The following is a 16,447-nucleotide window of genomic DNA, read 5'->3' as shown; positions in this document are numbered from 1 at the left end:
TTTTACTATAAACTTTTTTGCCATATTTCACTCTCGTTTGTTTTTCTTCTTGAGAAATGATATTATCTCCTTTTTGAGAGAGTAATGCAGGCTGAAAAGTGAAAGTAAAAAACATTTCATGTCGACATACCTCATGTTCTGAAAGTCAATATGTCACGTATGACTATGAGACAACAGTAGACTCATATTCAGTCTATAGTCAAATTACTTCAACATTACATTTGTTGTGGGAAGGTGCAACTTAGCTGGGAAGTTAAAAGGTCACAGAAAACAAAAAACAGAAAACATATGAGCTGTTGTGACACTGCGAAGTACGGGGAATGAAATTGAAAGTTCCTCACTCTGTCTGAGTAGGAGTGGCGTGAGCGTCCTCGGGGGCTTTCTCGCTTTAGTGAGCACAACTGCCTCTGTGGTTTCATGTAGCTCATATGACACGCTCTTGGCAAAGTGGAAAATTTGATAACTTTCCTATTCCTAGCCTACTCAAACAAGTGTGACATTGTGTTTTTATCACTAGACTTGTATACATCATGGCTATACTCACAACATTATGTAACCCCACCTTTAAGTCGCGATGTGCTGTCAGTCCTGTTTCATACCTACTATTTGTCTTTTTAGTTAATTTGTTCACTGTGTAGTTTTAACAGTGAGAAAACACTTCTGCCTCTGAGTCAAAAAATAAAAATGTATTGTCTACAAACAATACATTTTCATACAAACAAAAGACTTTTCACTGTAGGAATCAGGTACTATGTGTCAAAGACAATGCTCTTTAAACTGTTTGCCCTACCACTTTGAAAACATTGTCATAGACATCTTACATCCTCATTATTATGAATTTAATAATTACCATGTTCTCCATGTCATACTTATATAAATCCAGTCTCTGGTAGCTCTCCACAGCTGCTTCCCTTGAGAGTGTAGTTTGTGGTTTATGCCAGTCTGCAATCTGTAGTCTGTCTGGTTTCAGAAGATAATTACTGGGAGTGGGACTACATTTAGAGTAGCCTAAAGGGCTACACTAAATGTAGCAATACTGATAAGATAAGATAAGATAAGATAAGATAATCCTTTATTAGTCCCGCAGCGGGGAAATTTGCAGGCTTACAACAGCGTAGAGTAAAGTGCACACAAGAGACATAGTAGAAGAAGACAAGCTAAAAAATAAAAATAAAATAAAACAAGTATTATAAATAAGCAAGTAGAAAAAACAACAATAACTGAAATATTATATTTACAGACAGAGAAAAAAACAACTATTTCAACTATTTTTAACATTTTAACTATTATTGCACAGTGTAATGTGTAGTGTATTGCACAGGTTTTTATTGTCATGTTATTATTGTCATGTTATTGTTGTCATGTGGTCATGTACTGGGAGCAGAGCTGGTTGTGCAGCCTGACAGATAAACAGCTAACAAAGTACAATGACTAATCAGAAAGTCAAGTGTCATGTGGTGTTATCCAGCGAATAAGTGGTTAATAACTCGCCTGTTGATGCCAAATCAAACCCCTGCAGTGTGAACCAGGGATTACTGCGCGCTCCCGTGGCTTTAACGGGAGCGCGCGTCGCTACTACACGCTTGTCGCAGGAGTTGTTGAGTTTACATTCAGGTACAAACACAGGAGGAGAGAGAGGATAATGGCGTCTGTGAGTGTGGTGGGCCAGCACCCGGGTCCACACAGACTGGACTCGGAACCGCTGCTCTTCAAGCTGCCCGGCGGCAGAAAGAAGATCACCCTGCCGAGGAAGTCGTCCTGGGAGAAGATGATGTTCCGGAGGAGCTCCGGGACGAGCCTGGATGAGATGCTGCCGGGGAATCATCCCTCCTCTCCGGGAGAACCGGACCGGGACAGAGAGCAGAGCACCGCAGCCGGTTCTCCAGAGAGCCGCATCAACGGGGACTCGAACCTTAACACCGGGGCTTTGATCACGAATGGACTCAAAGGAGCAAACCGGCACCGGTACCGAGACCGAGACGCACCCGGGAGGAGAGGCACCTGGAACGGGGGAGAGAACGCACAACCGAGCGGCTCCTCCTCCGGGAGAGGACGAGGACACACCGGGAGTCTGCCGCTGGAGAGGCTCACACAGGGCAAGACCGGGGTGGTGAAGCTGGCCCGAACCGAGCCGGTCCGTGTGGAGGCCTGGTCCATCTTCCCCCGGGGGTGCAGGGACCCTCGGGTGAGGCCAGAGACCGGGGAAGGACACAGGTTCGAGTCCGAGCCGTGCGGGCACGACTGGTGCGACGCCTGCAGCCGCCAGATCACTGCAGCAGCTCTCAAGTGTCAGAGTGAGTACAGAGTCATCAAATCATCTGGTTTTAAAGTGTTTTTATGGAAAGTATAGTTACCCATTTGCACTGTTTCAGAGAAAAACAAAAAAAGATATGCTTTTACTAGAGAAAAACAAAAAAAGATATGCTTTTACTAGAGAAAAAAAAAAAAGATATGCTTTTACTAGAGAAAAACAAAAAAAGATATGCTTTTACTAGAGAAAAAACAAAAAAAGATATGCTTTTACTAGAGAAAAACAAAAAAAGATATGCTTTTACTAGAGAAAAAAAAAAAAAAGAAAAACAAAAAAAGATGCTTTTACTAGAGAAAAACAAAAAAAGATATGCTTTTACTAGAGAAAAACAAAAAAAGATATGCTTTTACTAGAGAAAAACAAAAAAAGATATGCTTTTACTAGAGAAAAACAAAAAAAGATATGCTTTTACTAGAGAAAAACAAAAAAAGATATGCTTTTACTAGAGAAAAACAAAAAAAGATATGCTTTTACTAGAGAAAAACAAAAAAAAAACTAGAGAAAAACAAAAAAAGATATGCTTTTAGAGAAAAACTAGATATGCTTTTAAAAAAAACAAAAAAAGATATGCTTTTACTAGAGAAAAACAAAAAAGAAAAAAAAGATATGCTTTTACTAGAAAAAAAGAAAAAAAGATATGCTTTTACTAGAGAAAAACAAAAAAAGATATGCTTTTACTAGAGAAAAACAAAAAAAGATATGCTTTTACTAGAGAAAAACAAAAAAAGATATGCTTTTACTAGAGAAAAACAAAAAAAGATATGCTTTTACTAGAGAAAAACAAAAAAAATATGCTTTTACTAGAGAAAAACAAAAAAAAGATATGCTTTTACTAGAGAAAAACAAAAAAAGATATGCTTTTACTAGAGAAAAACAAAAAAAGATATGCTTTTACTAGAGAAAAACAAAAAAAAACTAGAGAAAAAAAAAAGATATGCTTTTACTAGAGAAAAACAAAAAAAGATATGCTTTTACTAGAGAAAAACAAAAAAAGATATGCTTTTACTAGAGAAAAACAAAAAAAGATATGCTTTTACTAGAGAAAAACAAAAAAAGATATGCTTTTACTAGAGAAAAACAAAAAAAGATATGCTTTTATAGAGAAAAACAAAAAAAGATATGCTTTTACTAGAGAAAAACAAAAAAAGATATGCTTTTACTAGAGAAAAACAAAAAAAAGATATGCTTTTACTAGAGAAAAACAAAAAAAGATATGCTTTTACTAGAGAAAAACAAAAAAAGATATGCTTTTACTAGAGAAAAACTAAAAAAGATATGCTTTTACTAGAGAAAAACAAAAAAAGATATGCTTTTACTAGAGAAAAACAAAAAAAGATATGCTTTTACTAGAGAAAAACAAAAAAAGATATGCTTTTACTAGAGAAAAACAAAAAAAGATATGCTTTTACTAGAGAAAAACAAAAAAAAATGCTTTTACTAGAGAAAAACAAAAAAAGATATGCTTTTACTAGAGAAAAACAAAAAAAGATATGCTTTTACTATACTTTTTACTATAAACTTTTTTGCCATATTTCACTCTCGTTTGTTTTTCTTCTTGAGAAATGATATTATCTATCTATCTATAGTAATGCAGAGTAATGCAGCAGCACTCAAGTGTCAAAGTAAGTACAGAGTCATCCAAATCATCTGTTTTTAAAGTGTTTTTATAGAAAGTATAGTTACCCATTTGCACTGTTTCATATTATATAAATGTTTTATATTAATACAAAACGTGCGCTTAAATAGTAGGCTATTATTACTCTCCCTTATTAGATGATACAGATAGACTTTGTTGTTGAATCAGAACTTTTACATGACATTACAGTCATTTAGCAGAGGCTTTTCTCCAAAGCGACTTACAGTCAGTAGTATGTTACATATCATTCACCCATTCACACACTGATGACAGGCTACCATCAAGGTGCCACCATCAGACTCTAACTAACATTCATCATCCAGTCCACACCGATGGCCTTCAGGAGCAACTTGGGGTTAAGTGTCTTGCCCAAGGACACATCGACTGCCGAAGCCGGGTATCGAACCACCGACCCTCTGATTGGAGAACTACCTTGCTCTCCACTACGCCACAGCCTCCCCTATATTATATAAATGTTTTATATTAATACAAAACGTGCGCTTAAATAGTAGGCTATTATTACTCTCCCTTATTAGATGATACAGATAGACTTTGTTGTTGAATCAGAACTTGATTTACTGGCCTGTATCTTGTTTCTGATACAATAGTATTATTATTATTATTATTGGGATTATTATTATATGAAGGGCACAAGAGCCAGTGTGACAGGGAAGGACATTTCCATGCATTCTTTGCTCCACAGACTCAGCCAAAACCCTTCCATGGAAAGCCCATTATCTTGTCTGTCCAGCTTTGCAGCCTAGCCTCAAAGAGTGAGAGAAAGAAAGCAGAATTAAAAACACAAATTGTGAGCGTGTATGAACTCATGTGTTTTTAGATTGGCGTGTATTTGTTACCAGCAGGCATAGAGATGTAATAGTGAAACTGGAAGAAGCCCTTTAAAACGTTTTGCTTTCACTCAGCCTGACATCTCTGGAGTCACACACCTGGCTGTCTGTACTGTACTGCAGAGAGCTGCTCAGGCTCTGATGACTTCACTCCCACCTGCTCACTCCTGGGACGCAGACAGTTTGGGCTAAGCCAATTTGACCTGGCAGATATGTGTTTAGTCTGGCTTGAGAGGACACATGTGCACACACACACACACACACACACACACACACACACACACACACACACACACACACACACACACACACACACACACACACACACACACACCTTTGGAGGGAGTTCAACTTGAAGAGTTATTGTAATTGTTTGGTGGCTTTACTGTGCGCATACTGTATTGTATGCATGCTGTGTGTGTGTGTGTGTGTGTGTGTGTGTGTGTGTGTGTGTGTGTGTGTGTGTGTGTGTGTGTGTGTGTGTGTGTGTGTGTGTGTGTGAGAAAGAGTGCTGCTGACTTGGCATTGTGTCAGCAAACCTCTGTCACAGGGAGGCTGCGGCTGCAGAACAGAGTGAGATAAAGAAATTGAAGAGAGGGTCGAGAGAAAGGAAGGAAGGAAGAAAGGGACGGACTGGTTGAAACAGAGGAACAGAGCTGAGGGGATATGGAACAAGAAAGGGAAAGAACGAGGAGTAGTTGGAATCAGGGATGACAAAAATAACGGAAAGTGTCAGAGGAGAGGTGGAGGGAGGCCGGGTGATAGGAATGAGGAGAGATGGAGAGCTAGAACAAGAGCGATGGGGGGGGAAGAGAGCCAGTGAAGAGAGGGATAAGGGGAAAAGAGCAAGAGTTTGTCCAGCACTGCAGAGCTGTCTGATTTAGTGTGCTATCAGCAAGAGCTCAGTGGAGCGAGAGCAGAGATTACTGGAGCACTATTCACACACATATCCATAAAGACACACACACACACACACACACACACACACACACACACACACACACACACACACACACACACACACACACACACACACACACACACACACAGATTTACTTTACAACCCCAGAACTTTTTGTCTCCACTGGTCTCTTTAAGGACCAGGCTAATTAGCCATAGTTTTCTGCCCTCTAGATCAAACAGCCTTTTACCGCTTTAACTCCACTTTTTCTTGGAAAACATCAGAGGTGAGTGCGGTGTACAGTCATGGGGGGTCACCAGGACATTTATGACAAGCGACGCAAATTTAGGCATTTCAGGGTATTTTTGTGGGGAGAGACGCAACCAAAACTGCCAAAATAGAAACGGCACACACACACACATGCACACACGCACACACATGCAGGCATGCTCCTCTTTCAACTACACCCAGCAAATGACAGGGAGTGAGAGACGGAGGCCTCGCAGCCATAAACAACCATCATCCTGTCTCTTTGTCTCGTCGTATGCCTCGCTCCCTCGTTCTGTCTTTAATTTATCACCCTCCCTTTGTCTGCGTTGGCTTTGTTGCATATGGAGCTCATAGAAACAGATGACTTTCACCCTTGAGACAGTCGGGTGCTCGCAGGGACTGTTGTAATGGGGCCTTGCCCTACTGAGGAATCTGTCAATCTAGCCAGAGCTCCTAGTCGCACTGTTGTTGCACAATCCTCCTGCTGGCTTTCATCTGTGTTTGTGCTTTTTCTTTTTGCTTCTCATGAAAGTTAGTATATATGCACAAATACACTACACACATACAGATGATATGTGGCATCAGGCCGTAAGAGGGCGTACAAAATGAAGCATATGACCAACATGCCAGATGAGTGACAGTCTAGACATCTATGAGCTCTATATGTCTGCTTTGCTGACACTAATCTGGCCTATTAAGGGAGCTTACTCCAATGGCACTCTTCTCTGATGTTATTTTATTGGTATCCAAATGTCTAACACATATATAATACACAGAAATAAGGATAGATACTTATATATTTTTTTTATATAAAGCTGTAAAGAAAAGTCCCATGTGTCACAGTTATATAAATCAATACAGTAGACTCGGGTTGGATCCTGTTAGTGGCTGTTGTTTTGATTTGCATTGTCATCTCTCCATGTTGTGTGACGTTGGTCAGGGGAGGCAGGAAGGAGGCGGGCAGCGAGGGAGCAAGGGGAGGGGAATGTCAGTCTCCCTAATCCCAGCTCGTGGTGTCTCCTGCCCTGGATTATGTCTCAGGGATGGAGAGGTCGGGATTACAGGCTAGCAGACAGAGTCAGACGTCAGATTAGTATTTAATTAAAGCTTTACGGGCACCATGCTTTTGTGGCACCAGTGCTTCGACACACTGGGTTTGGTCGTCTCCTGTCTTCAAACTTGTCAAGATATAAGACATTTCGTTGCAACTACATTAGTGTGTTTGAAACCTTTAGCTGTTGTTTGTTTACGGTTTATGAATGCTAAATAGGGATTGAAAATGAAGTGTTACCTAAAAGGATAATCAAGAGAACCCCTTACACATGTACTTTGAATTAGGGCTGCGATAATGATTGTTTTCAATATTTATAAATCCGTCTCTTTTGCTATTTAGTGATTCATTTTAAAGCTATAAAATGGCAAACATTTATGAAAAATGTGGGAAACAATTTCCTTTAGTCCAATGTGAATTCCTCTTTTTGTTTAATCTGTCTGACCAACAATGTGCATTTACAGTGATATCAAATAGGAGAAACCAACAAATCATCATATTTGAGTGTCTTGAATCAGTGAATTTTTGGTATTTTACTCGATGAATGATCTCAACAATTAATAGCACAATAGCTGTCAATTGTTTTTCTGTGTCGCTCTTCTAATCAACCAATCAACTAATTATTAAGTATTACAGACAATAATAACTAGGTACTGGTATTGATTTATCAAAGAGTCCATGTCTGCATGGATTTGTACTCCTCTCACTCCTTCTGTGTACTTTGGTCTGTTATTGAATTTACAAGTTAGCCTGTATATCTCTGCTCCTTGTGTCAGAGCACTGTACACAGAGGTGAATGCCCCAGAGATCAGAGATCCTCTAAACACAATTTCCCAATTTCTGAACTATTTGAGCTTGAATAATTCCAATTCCTTGTTGTTACAGTGAGCAGATGTGGGGTCGTTTGCTGGTCACTGTACAGACAGGGAGGGATTCTCACTTTGACACACACACACACACACACACACACACACACACACACACACACACACACACACACACACACACACACACACACACACACACACACACACATATATGTTGCAGACCTTCATAGTAACCCTCAGTGTATTCTCAATGCCCCATGGCACTCGTCTCTCAAGAGGATGTTCCCATCTCCTGCTTATTTCACCTTTCCCCTTGACCTACACAATACACACCTTGTCTTAGGAACCCTTGCGGTGTTTTCACATCGGTCTTCTCAAAGCTCCATTCACAGTTGAAGAAGAAAACATAGGAAGAAGGTCATGTTAAATGGCTCATATCCTTCTTGTGCCGGCATGCCAATGCTGCCGCCCTGCCAGACATGCGATGAATATAGTTTTAACCAGACTTCAGCCAAAACATTCAGACCTCACGTCTTAAGTTTAAAAACAAGCAGAATCTGAACACAAGACTGCATTGAATGTTGAAGAAAGCTATCGACAAATTCATCAAATGACTACATCACTTCTATTGCACTGCATTTTTCTTCAGTATCAACTACATAGAAAGAGTCTTCGCCCTGTTGCCCTTAACAATGTTTCATCTTGATGTCAAAGGAATGTTTCACAAGATAGGGCATGCAGATAAGGGTTTTGTTTTTACTGAAAGACCTGCATGACGTTTTGTGTTCTCCTCCCTGTGCACCATCTCTGCTCAGCTGTATGTATGGCAGAGCAGTGGGGATTTTCAACCAGGCTATATTTAGTTCACCCTTGGTGAATAGTGATAGGAGGACTGCAGAGGGAGAGGTGGTTAGGGCAGAAAGGACAGGACAAAGACATTCTTAAGCACATCTTTGATGAGAACAATTGGGTTACAAAAAAACAACGTCATTCTGTGTTCTGCAGTGGAAAAAGAATGGTGACATCAGAGCGTAACCTTCTCTTGCCATTGCTCGTGATTATGTCATATGCTTGTGAGTGAAACTTGGGAGCACATCCTGTTCCTCCAAACTCTTCAATTCAAGAAGTAGGGCAGAAGAACTCCCAGTAGCCTGCTCTCTTTCTTTTTTTTTTCTTTCACAGTGCATATTAATAACCAACGGACTGCGCATCACCTCAACCCACACATACACACACACACACACTTGAGGTGATGCATGTCCTTCTCGCTGACAAGATATGTCACTGTCGTGGGGTTAGACAGGATGGCTGACTCACCTCCCCTCAACCGCTGCTGTAGGGTTTCACACCAAGGAGACAGAAAAGGGGGAGAAGAGAGAAGGTAGTGCCGGTAACTACCTCTGCAGTGGTCTGTGACGTTTCTGCTCTATGGTATGGAGATCCCGCCCTGTTCTCTACTACTGAATGAACTGTGTATACAGTCAACCACTGAGGGAGCGGAAATCAGAAAAGGCTCCTGTTGCTGGAAAGAGTGGATAGAGGGGAATAGAGAAACCAGGATTACGAGGGGGGTCTCTGTCTCTTTAAACTGGCTGTTTGATACTGCAGAGAGTGTGGGTGCTGCAGTAGAGTCAGAGAGAGGGAGAGAGAAAGAGGGGAGAGAGGAAGAGAGAGGACGAGGGAGCATTGATAACAGAGAGACGTTAGAGAGGAACAAGTAGCACAGCAGAGATTCAGGGCTCATGTCCGCACGCTGAGGTGCGAGGGGAGACCGAGCAGGTGAGGAGATTAAGTGTGAGGCAAGTAGAGAGGTAAGAACATTGGGGGAGCGTGTGAGGAGTACAGGTGGAGGGGTGGCAGAGCGGGTGGAGAGGGGGCTGTTTATTCGGAGCGTGGCACCGGTGGCAGAGTGGCTGCGCTGGGATGGCAGAGGGGGAACTGGGGGGCTGGCGCTGGGGCAGTCCCCAGAGGGAGAGGGGCGGCCGGGGGCAGGACAGGAGGACCAGCGAGGGTTACGCGCACAGGACGGTGCCCGCCGGCTGGTGCCACCATGCTCCATCCATGGCACAGATAGCACCTCTGGTCCCGGAGCAGGAGGACACGGAGGGGGAGTCCGGGGAGGGGTGCGGGTCAGGGGGAGTCGAAGGCGTCGGGGTGGGCAGGGCGCTACTCGGACAGGTGTCGCTGCGTCTGGATGAGGTCAGGGGTGATTCGGAAGGGGAGGCCGGCAGCGCTTGCTTCGGGCAGGTGTCCCGGCGGCTGGGGAGGCTGCTGAAGAGGCTGCCCAAGTCTCGGTCCTGGAGCGACAGCCTGAGGATCCTACGAAGATCATCCTCTAACGGCTCTCTGCTCACCAACTCAGGTACGGAGTGGAGAGTGGGGTGTGAACAAGTGGTTACAAACTGGGATTTGGGACTTAGAAGTTGTGCATGGAATCCAAATCAGTTTGGTGTTGATAGGGGTCAGTATTTTAGGGGAAAAAAAGGGAAAGATGATGAGTAGACAAGTTGAGCCGGGTTGGCCTCAAAGAGGTGCTGCGGGCCAAAATATTTGGGTATTGTGTGCATCGGTCTGCCTATCTGTGAACTGCAATGCCCTCAAGCTCTGTCGCTCTTTGTCTATACCCCCCCCCACCCCCTCTATCGGCTGATCTATACCCCTGGCTTTTGTGTGAGGGCAGATAATGTCCGTGTGTGTGTGTGTGTGTGAGAGCGTGTGTTAACAGCGAGGACACGTGCTGCTGACAGACTGGCTGTTAACGGCAGAATAGTCCGGTAAACAGGTCAGACGAAAGCAGTTGGATCTACAGTTTATCCTCGCTCCAGACACACAAACACAGAAAACCTACACAAATTCCACTCTGTCGAGAAAATGCTACGTAACTGGATTAACATATTGACTTTCATATTTGTAGCAGGAATTTGAGATAAGCTGGAGCCGGCTGGAGGTTGCAATGTATCGATTTTTATCCCGTGTTTTCTCCAAATACAGGACGGGCTAATGCAGCTTTTTTTTTTAGAGGGTGATGAATTCATAATGTAACATTAGCTCAAAGTGTGGCTGGGGTAAAAAGTAGCAGAGAGCAAAATGGCTGGGTGCTGCAGACTTATTGATTCATTCACAGCAAGAGACTGACAGCTGATTTATGTGTGTGTGTGTATATATGTTTGTGTGTGTGTGTGCCCCTCTGTGTAAGCCTGATAATACCCTGACCAAACATGACTCAGGGAGCTGCTCATCAATAGCTCACCCCTCCACCTGAGTGACGTCATGCTGCAGCCTCCAAAGCTCCAGAAAACAGCATCACCAGTGTGAGCTCCAGCAGACACATGATGAGTATTTTTCGATGGTGTTCATCTGTAGGCCCGAACCACATTCCTCAGTTCCTCTTCTATTGCTTCTTCTATCTATTATTATCGTCTTCTTTAAGTCAGAATCTTGGACAATGATGCAGTCGGGGGAAATTCTCAAATTCTCTTTAACTGCTAATTCTCTAAACTGTTACTTGGTGTTATTATGTTGGCTAGGACAGTAAAAACAGGAAGTCTGTGTTCCAAAATTGGACCGTGTGAAAGCAAATTTGACCATTTATCAAACATGGAAGGTCAAACATAATGATTTTATCAAATTGAGTAGTGAGATTTGTAGTATCCAGTCGTTTTTTGTAGGGACGCACTGATCTGACTTTTTCAGTCCTGATACCTGATCTTTGGGTATCGGCCAATACTGAGTACCGTTTTGGTTTCCACTGTTTAATTAATGGGCTGTGTGCCTCACTGAAGAGATTGGGATCTTTGTTTTATTCAGGCTTGACTTAAAGATTTTAGTTTTTTCTTTCCTCACTTTGTTAAACAAAATTTAAAAATCGATATATAAATATACTGATTTGTTATTTATTAAAATAATGGTATCCAATTCCAGAACCAGGTTAAAGATCCATTCCTTAAGTTGGAAAAAGCACTTTGTCAAAAAATATTTATTTAATTTATCTGTTTCGAGCTTTCAGCCACATCTTGTGTCAGCTGATAAACTTTTATCTATTACAACTGAGAAAAATCCATTTGCCGAGGAAGGCCATGAGATGTGCCTGAAAGCTTTGGAGGAAATCCACTTAATGGCCTTTGGGTGAAGATGGTTCGTCATTTTCATATCTCTGTAAATCAATAATCAGCTTGTTTTTTATCGTACAATCCTAATTATCTACTTGATCCTGAAAAACTCCATCAGGGGATAATTTATCTTTGATTGCAACATCATTACCACCAACACACAAGCTCTGTACCGATGTTGTCTGGAGCCACAGAAATATCCTCATGAGGCAAAACAAACCCCTTTAAGCATCCGGCTGCCTCCATCTGCAGCTCAGTGGACAGAACAAGCCTTAAAAGAACAGCCTGGATCTTCCTGTGTTTGTTTGGTGAATTCGGGGAGCATCTGTAGCCTGACAGATGGATGAATTGAGGGAGTGGAAGGTAGAGATGCTGCATAGATTTAGATTAAGAACTTCAGTATCAAATATGAAATTATTGTTTGTGTACATATAGACACAGATGTCGAGGGGAACTGGGGCAGATTTGATTCAGGTTATGAGAGATTTGTTTGTTCATGTCTGGTAGGTCAGCATATGGAGTTTGCATCCTGGAAGCTCGTTGAAGTCCAGTGTGAGTGACGACATGCTAGAACAGAAGCATGATATTTTGATCTATGGTGATGTACAGTAGAACGGGTAGCACGGTGTGTAGTGTGGGAGCAGCACAGTGGGAGAACATGGATAACTGCTCCAAATGAGCTATGATGGGATCAGACTGTCTAAAGCCCCCAAAGCTGCTCTTAACTCCCTCATAAGACCTTCAGAGCTCCCTTTAGGTTCATTAGTGACCGTGTTGAGATCCTCGCTTATATGTTATAGCTAACCCACCCCTATTTATCCCCTCCCTCCTTACGCAGACAAGGAACAAATACAATATGGCCCTTCCCAGCCAGCGTCTCTATCTGGTGCCAAACAGACATCCTCCATGACCCGAGAAACACTGCTAATCTGTGTCTGTCCCACACCCACCGTCTCCAAGGAAAAAAAACAACCACCCACATCCCCTATCTTCTAAAAAAGGTACAGGAGATGATGCAGGGACGAGAAAGAATGATTTGATGGGACTAATAACAAAATAAAGAGATTTTAGGAGACTGAATAGAGAAGCATGACCATGGGAGATTTTTCTCTCAGCAGCCTCCACCACCAAGGCAATCTGCCTGTCCTCCTTTTAGAACAGGATTGCCATTTAACACGCTGCAATAAAAGCTCCTCTTTTCCCATCTCCTCTCGCAGTTATCGACCCAAGTGCAGCAGGGGAAGTTAACACAGCCACCACATATAGATCTTTACGTACTCTACATCCAAGCTCCCTCGTCTCTTTCCGCTGCACTGATGCCGTTTCCTGGCGCTCTCTCTTTCACATCGCCATCAATCTGCATCATCGTCCAGCTCTGTCTGGAGGCAGGGTCATTTTAAAAAGCAGTCAGACTGGAATGAAGGCATGAGAGACGGAGAGGGAGTCCGTGCACTCGTCTCCGTCTTCCATGGCGATACATAACACCACGGCCCTGCGTCTTGTTGAAACAACACACACACACACACACACACACACAACACACACACACACACACACACACACACACACAGACTCTAGACTCCACGGCTCTGTGCAGGATTAACAGATGCTAATGAGTGTTTATGGCTCAGCTTCATTACAGTCATCTCTTGGTGTCCAGTCCCCACATGCAGGCGTGCATGCATGTTCATTTGTGTCCACTACCATCACAGTGTCTAAATTGTACAGCTGCTCTTTTTAACCAGGAAATGCCTCGCTGACATTAAGTATGTTTTACTTGAGTGCTCTCGCAAAGACAGCAGCAGGACATAGAAGTTACAAATCATAAGATTCAGAGCTGGTGATGATAAAACAATCAAAGAATCATAGTTTACCTGACAAAATTTATTTTAATGACAATACAATAAAATGGTACATCAACACTGACAGCTAGATTGGCTTGTCTTTCGATCATAAGTGCTTTTAAAAAGAGTCCGTTGAGACAGGTTCTGGAAGTTTTATATGTGACTAATCAAGGGGAGCAGAGTACATGAAGGCTATTTTTCCTTTCAGTTATGACTTCTAGGAATCAAAGCAAATACAGAAAGTAAAAGGTAGGTTCCAGACAAATTTTGAGTGATTAACATCGAAGTCAGACGTGTCCGTGCAAGTGCCGAATCCAGTGACTCTTCTGGAAAAAACGGTTATGGCATTCCCATTAATGAACCTGAACGCAACTTCCTCATTTATTATTATAACCATGTACTTTCCACAGAAGACCAAAAAGGGAAACCCCTATAAGTCCTAACATGAAGTCTAGCCAGAGTTACATGTCAGGCATTCAAACAACTCTCATGGTTGTTTTTGCTGACTCTCATGGTTGTTTTCTCCTTCCCTTTTCTCCCTAACAATTCTCTGTGATTATGTCTGCGTCAGCACGGCTTCATAACCTTCAGAGCTCTTCTGGGTCACTGGATCGCTGCTGCAGCTTCTCAGCCCGCTCATTAGCGCTCACATATGCATGGCACAGCATCTCGAGGAGACATCCTCACACCTAGCATGCATTCACATTTAGTCCGGCACCTTGTACCTTTACTGTAACACAGAGGAGGGGGACTCTGTGTTTACATCGATGATGCTTGGTGATAGAACATAGTCAAAGTCGATGGAAAGTGTTCCACTGATGTTGAATGCTAAATGTTAAGATGTCAGCCATGTCGTCTGCCCTGAGAATTGGTTTTATTGCTGCTGTTTACATTCCTCCTTATGCAAATTTAAAAAATGCACTACAGGAATGCACTACTGTTTTTGTTTTGTTATGGTTTTGTTTGGTAGCAATATGGACCACAACTATGTTATGTTGTTGGACAACCCTGATAAATTCAACTTGAAACCTAAACCTTTTACCTTAATTTAACCTTACCTTTAAATTTAAGTCTAAACACTGTGGTTTGTTTAAGGTGTGAAACAAGACAACATCATGTTTTCACAAAGATGTCAGCAAAAATACACACTGTGCTAGTAGTCACAAAATCATCACCACCACCACCATTTTGTTTATGTGTCATTTTAGAGTCAGGCAGTATTTTGTGTGTAAATACAGTACTATGTGTATATAAATGTGGGACACAGAGACGGTATGTCTTATCAGTGTGGGAATAATCTGGAGCTTAGGTGAACTGTGACTTGCTGGCAGTGGTGTGTCTTACTGTAGGTGTGGTACAGGGAAACATCTCAGAGCATTCCTCCTATTTTCCTTGCAGTTCGCCCAGCTATAATTCCTGTCTGCTAGATTAATTATCAGGAGAAAGATGGGATGGGATGGGTGGGGAACTCTCCAAGAAGCAACCTACACCGATTTCTGTTTGGAGAAAGACAACAGAGGAAGTTTAAAGGCACCATGGCGGGTTTTTGACCACTAGTAGTGCTATGGAGCACAATGTGTTTGGAATATGCTCCCTTGTCTGTACGGTAAATATGAAGCTTCTGCAAGCTTAGCACTAAGACCGGAAACAGCTTGCCTGAGTCTATCAAATGGCAAAAAATAAACCTATACCAGTAACTCTTAATGGCACTATTTTAAGGGGTTTTGTAGTTTGATTGGATGAGGCTAGGCTAGCTCTTTCCCACTGTTTCCAGTCTTTGTGCTCGGTTAGCTAGTCAACTGATGGTGACAGCTTCATATTTACTCTGTAATCAAAACATGAATCAATCTCCTCATCTAACTCTCTGTAAGATATTTAAATAAAAAAATGTCACAAAATATTGCATATTTCTTTTAAGTATTCACAGGAGTAAGTAAGCCGGAGTGAGGGTGGATCGAGTAAATGAAGGAAAGCCGTACAGGAAAGGAGTTCCTCTCTTCCTTTCCCCTGCGTGTTTCCTTTCCTTCTCTCTTTCTGCAGTGACCTCTAAACTATCATGAGCAGAGGAAAGCTTATCTGAACTCTCCTCTCTCCTCAACACATCCCTCCTGTCAGCGAGGCATTGCAGCCCTTTCCTCTCTCTCTCTCTCTCTCTCTCTCTCTCTCTCTCTGTCTCTCACACGTACTTATGTCTATCTCCCCCTCTTATGCACTGACCTCTAAACTGTCACAAGCAAAGTATCTCCTCTATCAGAACTTTCCTCTTTGTTTGACATAACCCTGCTGTTAGTCAGCCCTCCCTTTTCCTCCCTTTACTCCTCCCTCCCTACTTTAATAATCAGGCCGATACAATTTCCCATGCCAGTGCAAAGAAATATGAAGCATTTCATTCCCAAAGAAGACATTTTGAAATGATCTGCAATTCCAGTCATGAAAGTGTAAGTCATCATTGGTTAATCTAAGGTTTATAGATAATTAATAACTAAAAACTTTACACACACAGCCGTGTGCCGGTGACCTTATGTAAGTAGAGCTCCTCTCTTTTCTACAATGGTCATCAAGATCCTTGTTGCCATGGTTACAGTGCAGATGCTGAGTGTGAGATACGCAGTGGTGTCCCTCTCTTAGCAGGATACAGACAGAGCCACTA

The 16,447-nt window shown here is 42.2% G+C and overlaps 1 protein-coding gene across 2 annotated transcripts in view; it reads left to right on the top strand.

Annotated features, from left to right (window-relative positions):
- Positions 1-1,483: 1,483 nt before the first annotated feature.
- rassf5 (Ras association domain family member 5) overlaps positions 1,484-16,447 on the top strand; it is a 30,623-nt gene continuing 15,659 nt past the window's right edge. For both annotated transcript variants that reach the window (XM_054617381.1, XM_054617380.1), the window contains exon 1: positions 1,484-2,294. In XM_054617381.1, the coding sequence (XP_054473356.1) occupies positions 1,643-2,294 (652 nt within the window). In that variant the 5' untranslated portion in view covers positions 1,484-1,642. The remainder of the gene's footprint in view (positions 2,295-16,447) is intronic.

The sequence above is a fragment of the Anoplopoma fimbria genome, chromosome 17, assembly GCF_027596085.1.
Source record: "Anoplopoma fimbria isolate UVic2021 breed Golden Eagle Sablefish chromosome 17, Afim_UVic_2022, whole genome shotgun sequence".
Lineage (NCBI taxonomy): Eukaryota > Metazoa > Chordata > Actinopteri > Perciformes > Anoplopomatidae > Anoplopoma > Anoplopoma fimbria.
The sequence above is the reverse complement of the archived record's forward strand: the minus strand, read 5'-3'. Positions and strand labels throughout refer to the sequence as shown.